Consider the following 8,141-nt stretch of genomic DNA (forward strand, 5'->3'; position numbering starts at 1 on the left):
TCCCCGACCTCCCCTCCGCCGTGCCCCTCCTCCTCTCCTCCTCCCCGCACCCGCTGCCCCTCCCGCACTACGCCCTCCTCCTCGGCATCTCCACTCATGCCGGCCTTTTCCCCGTCTCACTCGCCGTCCTCCGCCACATGCGATCCTCCGGCCTCGCGCCCAACGTGGCCTGCTTCCACTCCGCCCTCCGCGCCGCACGCTGGCATGCTGATGTCTCCGCCGTTCTGGACATCATGTCCAGATCCGGCGTCAACCCGACCGTCCCCCTGATCGTGACCGCGGTGCATAGGCTGGCATACATGGGCGACTTCGAAGGTGCCCGCTGTCTGATAGACAAAATGCCTGAGTTTGGATGCGCGGCCAATGTGGTGGTTTACACCGCAATGCTCGACGGGATGCTCGCTTTTGGTCATGTGGATGCCGCAGTGGTGCTGCTGGAGGAGATGGAGAGTGGCAAGTTGGGTGCCGGGTGTGTGCCCAACGTGGTGTCGTACACGTGTTTGGCGAAATGCCTGTGCCGAAAAGGGAGAATGGTGGAAGCTCTGAGCTTGCTGGATAGGATGGTAGCTAGAGGGGTGATGCCGAATCGCATTTTTGTGCGGACACTGATTGATGGGTTTTGTGCAGCCAGGGGGGCTGGCTTGATTTCCAAGGCATATGATGTGGTGGAGCGTTTGGTCGTTGACGGAACATTGTCAAGCGGGCAGTGCTATAATGTTCTTCTGGTAGGGTTGTCTGTGGCTGGGATGACAAGGGAAGCTGAAGGCCTCGCGCAGAGGATGATGAAGACAGGGGTGCAACTGAGCCCGCTCGCAGGAAGTGCAATGGCAAGGGAGCTGTGTCAGAGGAAAATGTGGTTGCATGCTTGCTGTTGGTTGAGACTGATGGATGAGAATGGGGTGCTCTGTGATTCTGATGTATATGCTGGCGTGTTGCTGGGGCTGTGTCAAGAGGGGCATGTCCTTGAGGCCTCGGCGTTGGTGAGGAAGGTCATGGATAGGGGAATACGCATTGACGCTTCTTGCGCTGATTGTTTGGTGCAGTTACTGAAGCAGCATGGTGATGAGGATTTAGCATCACATGTATTAGGATTGAGGAGATCCCCTGAAGTGATGTCTCTGTGAGCATTGTGTGGTTCTGTGCTCAATTCTTGTAGAAGATGGTTTGAAGAACAAGAACAGTGCAGGGAAAAGACTACCATTCATCGGAGGACCTGTTGTTTTAACACGATCTGCTATTGTTCATGGAAGAGAGACCCCCGTGTTTGTCAAAGCTATCACAATAACTCTAGATATCTGCAGAGAGGGAAGCAAATTATAGCAACTAGAATACCTGCATCAATTTTATGCACATGTGCAATTCTTCAGTGCACTATCTGTGTGTGATAATTTTGTGCATATCCATGCAAATGCAGCCTTCTCTATAAACATGCTTTTTTTTTCAAGGGAAATATACACCCGGTATTTGCATCGAGACATAGAGAACTTCTGAGAATACTGTCACCGCTGTGTTCGCACCTGAAGATTTTGATATACATTTATGCAATTAGTTCATTAAATGATACATCATTGTATTATACTATTCCCCAAAAGGCTTTCTTTTTGGAGGCAAGATTTCTACTCGGATAAGAGCTCATATACAAGCAACTGCAAAAGGATTATTGTCCTAACATCATTTGTTACTTTCTTAGCATGGGCATGCGATGAAGCTGCAGATGGAGGCAGTGTTTATGGGCATTGGACTAATGGACACGCTTCTTGCCGCATAGATGCTTAAAAGGGGCTCTAGGCATATGAAGTTACCGGGCGTTGCGTGCATCTCCCTGGCCACCTGCATGGAAGAGAACCAAGCATACAATTGGTAATGACTTCCCTTGAATGACATGTACATTCTGTTCCAGTATAATTGGTGCACGATATATTTTCTAATTGCCAGCTTCAGTTGAGTACTACTGCAAGTTGTTGATGCCTGGTGGTCAGATCGCCTCGTACGGAAGTACCCTATTAAATGATGCACTGTTAATTGAAATAATTGTTCTGATTCTAGTAATTTCATTGTTCATTCATCGGATGGTTATAGCACAATGCTGTTATATCCTATCTAAACTCTTCTATGATGCATATGTTTTTCTATTTTCTGATCTCATTGCAGTATGATTTAACTGGTCATTTGATATATCCTAGCAGGCGCCGATGGCCCGACAATGGGAATCTCCTGTGAACTGTCCTTGTTTAATCACGTGGAAGAAGTATATTTTTCGTCCCTCAACTCTTTCGAAAGTTTACAAATGATCCCTAAACTCCAAAACCAGCAAACTGTAATCCCTCGACTTTCAAAACAGGGCAAGTTTAGTCCCTGGTGCTGCTTTGTGTGGTTTCTTTGCTGACTGGGAGTAGTTTTTGACTAAAACTGGAGACATCATGTGTGTGTCCCACTTTTCAGCGTCAGGAGAACGAAAATAATAGCTTAACACAGAATGCACAATGCATAGTTTGAACCTGAGACCTCCAGCATAAAGAGTGCACAAGCTAGCCACTCACCAAGAGATGTTTTTTGTTTAACATAGAGGTATATATTGATTTACTAGCAAGAGGCCCATGCGTTGCACGGAACATCAAGATGCATTTATACGAGCTGTTTATCTTGTGGGAGACGAAGATGAACGAGGGAAGGCCTTATCTGCAAATGTGGAGCGGGGTGCGGGTATCTTTTTGCAAAATTGTCATAGTTTGCTTTCTATTCGTCAGATATAGATCAGACGGTCTATATTGCAGGATGGCAGGCACACCATCATCACCAACTCGGTTTTTTATATGAGTAGAGATATTATATATGGGGGTATTAAACGTGTTTAATTAATTAAAAGCGATTTCTTTTTCTTTGTTCCTAATTAAAACTGAAGAAAAAGTAGTTATTCCATGCTGTGTATTTTCTTTTCCTTGTTTTTGCTCAATTAATTAGTAAGTTTGACAAATGCTTTTGCATTTGTATTAGGTGTTTGCTGACTCAACTGTGCGCTTTATTTTTTCCGGACTCATGTGCATGATGGAGTAGCTATATTGATGTGTACGAATTAGTACAATAGAGATATAAATGTCAAAATTGGTTAAAAATGTAACTAGTTATTAGTCTTTTTAAATTTAATACTCCCTCTGTAAACTAATATAAGATCGTTTAGATCGCTTGACCTAAACGATCTTATATTAGTGATCTAAACGATCTTATATTAGTTTACAGAGGGAGTAGCTAACTAACTAGTTGATAGACGTACCATTTGTTCTGCATTTCTACTTATATCCATTGTGTGTGCACTCTGCGTGTGGTGCCGATTTTGAGTGTGTGCAACCCGCGTGAGGTGTGGTCGTGTGGAGTTTGTGTGTGCACCCTAACTAAATACTTAGTACTCCCTCTGTAAACTTTTATAAGATCGTTTAGATCACTGTAGTGATCTAAATGATTTTATACAAGTTTACAGAGGGAGTAATATGTAACATGTATCACTCAATACAACATCAGATTATTTTGGATAGGTGGCTAGCTCCAGTGTGCACGCTGTGGGAGGTGCCCAGTTCGAACATTACACGCCATTTTTTGCCGTGTTGATTTATTTCATGTTTCCACCACTGACAGATGGGTCCCACTATATATTTTGTGCATCTCCTGTCACCGACAGGCAGGTCCTGCCCAGTTTGAGTAAAAAATGACACCAGTCAGCAAAGAAACCACCTAAAGCGGCATCGGGACTAAACTTATCTGGTTTTAAAAGTTGAGGGACTACAGTTTGCTGGTTTTGGAGTTTAGGGACCATTTTTAAATTTTTGAAATGAGTTCAGGGACAAAAAATATACTTTTCACTGGAGTTACTTATTTATATGTGAATCCCCGTACAAACATGTGATAAACTGATAATAGCTCATAGGTAGTTACTCCCTCCGTCTCAAAATGTAAGACGTTTTCCCATACTACCAGAGTGTGAAAAAACGTCTTACATTTTGGGACGGAGGGAGTACTTATTTTACTGGAGCCTTATAACTGCATGTGATCACTAAAAAGCCTTGCGATTTATCAACTAACATCGAGACATTTTGATCGCCTACGCATTTTAGAAATTGAATTTCCTGAATCCTGATTGATTTATTTGTGAACAGGTGAATCTCACCAACCATTCAAGAAGAGCAGTTAGCATCTTCGATTTATATTTGGATACTTTATTTGTAATGTAGTGAATTAAGCATTGCAAGAGTAGCGCTAGTCTTCAGGCAATTCATCACAACTGGTGATTATTTTCCACTTGCATAGACCGTATAGACTGCTCTTTTTCCCAAGTTAACCCACCGCATCAACCTTTTGGTTACACATGATTAGAATCGTAGCCTTTTTTCTGTAGGGTCTCGTTAAGATTTTTGAGCCTGAATTCAGTTGGATCTTTCTTGTTCTTGCTTAGCCTCGAACACTTATTAAAATTACGTTCACTATGTGGTACCCTGTCTTATTCAGAATCAGTCCAGCTCTTCTGAATGTGAGCTAATGTTTATTACAGGTCCACTCACTTGCATTACACTGCAGTACTTTGAAACGAAATTGCACTGCCCTATCGCTGTTGAACTTCTGAGTTTGTTCTCTTTTATGTCAGCATTTGTTCCCTGTTCCTTGTTTTTTGTGCAGGACAATATACTCTTTATAGTCTTATGCTATCTCGTAGTATCCTGCAAATACCTTTCAAAGTAGAGATCATTACTTCAAACTGGAGCAAGGTTGTCGCTACGGACTAGCTGGTTCGTGAGGTTCTCAGCCCAGGCTTGCTCTCACTTCTGGACCATAAACACCTCCGCCTCCTGGCCTCAACCGTGGTGACAGCCCCTGCTTGCCTTTCTAGAGACGGCCCTGCCATTTTTTTGGTACTAGAGGTAATACTGACCTCCTCCATTGAATATGTACATTTGTCTTATCTCTGGTTCAGAATAGTGATAAGGTGTAATGATCCCAATAACGAACTGTTGCTCTTCCGTAACACAAGAGGAGGGCGAACAATGATCTGCCTGCACGCTAATACTTAGAGCTGTTCCTTTTTTTCTGCGTGACTTCCATCTATTCCTCACTCCCTGATGTTATGAACTGGACTAACATTCGTAATCTGTGGTCTATTCGTGCAGAGTCTCCAGTAGCTGGTCAACTTTGCTTCACAGTAATCTTCAGCAGTTCAGCGGACCCCCGGTAACACAGCATATCAGTCGATTAGCATGTCTTTTGGATGCACTGTTCTTTTGCACGGTTGTGTAGGCATACAAAGAGGCAAGGAATCAGGTTCCGCGAGATGTTGGCACTGCACCGTCGACTTCAGGGACAACTGCCAGTAGGCTGTCTTCGCATCTTGGTTGGCCATTGAGGAACAATTAACGTTAGATGTCGTTGTATTGCTCTAATTATATTTCTTCAACCGATGGCCGCGTTGATAATTAGTGTCTGACCGGTATTTGTTATGATCACGTAATCCTCACATAAAACGAGTCTCAATGTCTAGCTGTTGGCCCCATTATTGAGGATTGCGCACAACAAATAAAATGTCGGGTTAACCGAAAATCGCGAAGACCATCAATGCTTGTTGCTCAACAACAATCCTTGCATACACTCTCTAGTTTATAAGATCATTTATCTAAATTGCTTAGGATCTTTTGAAATTTCGTGTTTTTTAGCTTTTGGATCAACACCCACCTATTCCCACTTTCCACCTCACTATAAGCACATGTGGGTTAAAAGTGTCAGTAAGTTTTGAGTTACTAAAATCGCACGTCTTAAAATGACTTATTCCTAGGAGGAACCAGGAACACTGTTCGTCAATGCTTGAATTTCACGTTTTGCTAATATCTACTCCCTCTATCCCATAATATAAGAGCGTTATTGAAGCGGCCGAAAATTAGCAAAATGGCCATGTTCTCCTCTCCGAACTGAGCTCCAGGATGCATCACAAAGGGCACGTACCTATCCCAGTGGGGCAACTGAAAGGCCGAGGCCATCAGTGTCACGTGCTTTCAAGCTCGAGCAGTGGGCCTGGCTGGCTGCAATCGGCCGATGCCGCAGCCACTTGGGATTGTGGAAGGCCCTGCACTACACACTCTAAATGAGCACAGGAAAAGAATGCGTGCCATTTGGAACATCCTACTTACTGTATATGCGTTCGTGCATGTGCCTCAGGCACTAGCAAATCCGCATACTGTGCTGTGCTGGCATACATCTCCCCTTTTCCCCACTTGCGCTTGCCCTCGTTTTCATTCGGGGAGCCGTCTCGTCTTTATGAGCTCCAGATTGGAGATGGATAAGGTTGCGCTTGCACGTTCGGGCAAACGGCGAAAACGGCAGGTGGTTATCGACCTAAACCTAAACCTGCAGCTGCAAGTTGATCGGTGCACAGTCAAGTTGATACGCAGAGACGCACACGGTAAATTAACACATGTAACATGTCCATGTCCCCCCAAAGGAAGTCGGTAGGAACTCGCCCACGGGTGCGGAAAGTGAAAATCAGAACTCTCCAAGAAGCGTCCACTGCGCTATTCCGTCACGTGTTACCTCACCTTGGTTACTTCCCAAGGCATACGAGTATCTCTTTTATATTCCTCAGCAAGAAACAAAAGCAAGGCAAAAAGTTATACTAGTTGAGATGGAGACGGTGCGATGGGGACGAGTGACAAGTTGGGCAGCTGGCTAGTTGCGCCTAAATTAAACCGGCCCCGGATGGAGATGGAGATGGATCATGATTATCTTATCACAAACACTGCGTGCGTCATTTGCAGTTTAATTTGTCTATGCAGTGGGGTAAGGGAGATGAGACTGACACCGGTCTGCCCAATAAAGAAGGTGTAATCGGCCACACTTAGCTTTCTGGCCTGAACTATATGATATGATCCAGTTGTTGTCCCAGCGAAAATAGAATATAATCTTTTTAGGGTCACATGGAATACATTGACGTTCATATTACGTGGGCAGAAATAAAAATTGTGGACTGCCTTTCTTTTGCTGAAGATTAGTCCCGGTATGTAACATGGGTTTTCAGTACCTAGTAGGTGCCTTAATAAAAAAATACGTGTCCTGCATTTTTCTCGTCATTTATGTTTCCGGGCTTATTCACCGCCAACATTCAAATTTTGCAGGATTGCGCCGGATATTTCATCAAATGGCTATAAAGTAGGAGAAAAAAAGTAACAAGGTTTTCATTTTGCAGAATGTGAACCGAGCTTAAGTCTTTACTGTCTTAGAGTTGGCACGAGTGCTCATATTTTTTTCTAAATTTACTTCAGGTTTGTCGGTGCTATTTTTTCGGTGGTATGACGTTTCTACTATCTATGAGATGTCTGCGGTGACTTTTCCAAACTCAAGGCATGTCAGGTCGGGCTCTAAGTGGCGTTCATAGGGATATGGTGCGTATGTGCTCATAGGCGATAAATAACCACAAAAGGTGAATCTTTTTTGGGGGGAGGGAGGCATGCCAAAAAACACAAACACATGCGCAAACTATCTATGTCCATTTTGAAACTCATGGGAGCCCTACCGAAAAACATGGATCCATTATTCGTATATCCTCGAAAGCCATAGAGGTCACCTTAACATGGGTAATTCTCTAATCATGTGAAAATGGGTCGATTTTCTATCTTCCCAAATGTTCCACGTAACTTACATAAAATGCACACTTCGTTTGCACTTGATGATTTTTCTTCCCCAAGAGGAGCGCATCCCATCATAAAAAACCGAGTAATAGACTTTGGGGTCCTATGCCTGAGGACAGACATCCTCGGACAAGGTAAACCTTCTTGGAGAAAGGACAATTTTTGCACAAATGAGTAAGAGTCCCAAGACATGCAAGCAAAGGTGACCGAAATGGTAGAGAAGAATGTTTGAAGTCTCCAATTTCAGTTTTAGTCATTTAAAATGTTTATTTTACATAGTTAGGGCCTTTTGATTTTTGGGATTTCTAAAGTACAGGAATAGAAAAAATCACTGGATTACAATGTCATGGCATTTTGAATACTATAGGAATTTGGTTTGCTTGAATGCATCGGAGAAAAAACAGAGGATTCTTTTCAAGAGATTGGAGTGGATGCTCGAAAGTGCCTCTCTACACACAATGGCAAATGCTCCTGGTGTGAACA

At 43.6% G+C, this 8,141-nt stretch overlaps 1 protein-coding gene across 1 annotated transcript in view; it reads left to right on the top strand.

The window, feature by feature from the left end:
* LOC119292774 (pentatricopeptide repeat-containing protein At5g47360-like) overlaps window positions 1-5,650 on the top strand; it is a 6,273-nt gene extending 623 nt beyond the window's left edge. The window contains exons 2-4 of the mRNA XM_037571484.1: window positions 2-1,860; window positions 4,666-4,907; window positions 5,154-5,650. Of these exons, the coding sequence (XP_037427381.1) occupies window positions 2-1,124 (1,123 nt within the window). The 3' untranslated portion in view covers window positions 1,125-1,860; window positions 4,666-4,907; window positions 5,154-5,650. The remainder of the gene's footprint in view (window position 1; window positions 1,861-4,665; window positions 4,908-5,153) is intronic.
* The last annotated feature ends 2,491 nt before the right edge of the window (window positions 5,651-8,141 follow it).

This window comes from Triticum dicoccoides, chromosome 4B, assembly GCF_002162155.2.
Source record: "Triticum dicoccoides isolate Atlit2015 ecotype Zavitan chromosome 4B, WEW_v2.0, whole genome shotgun sequence".
Lineage (NCBI taxonomy): Eukaryota > Viridiplantae > Streptophyta > Magnoliopsida > Poales > Poaceae > Triticum > Triticum dicoccoides.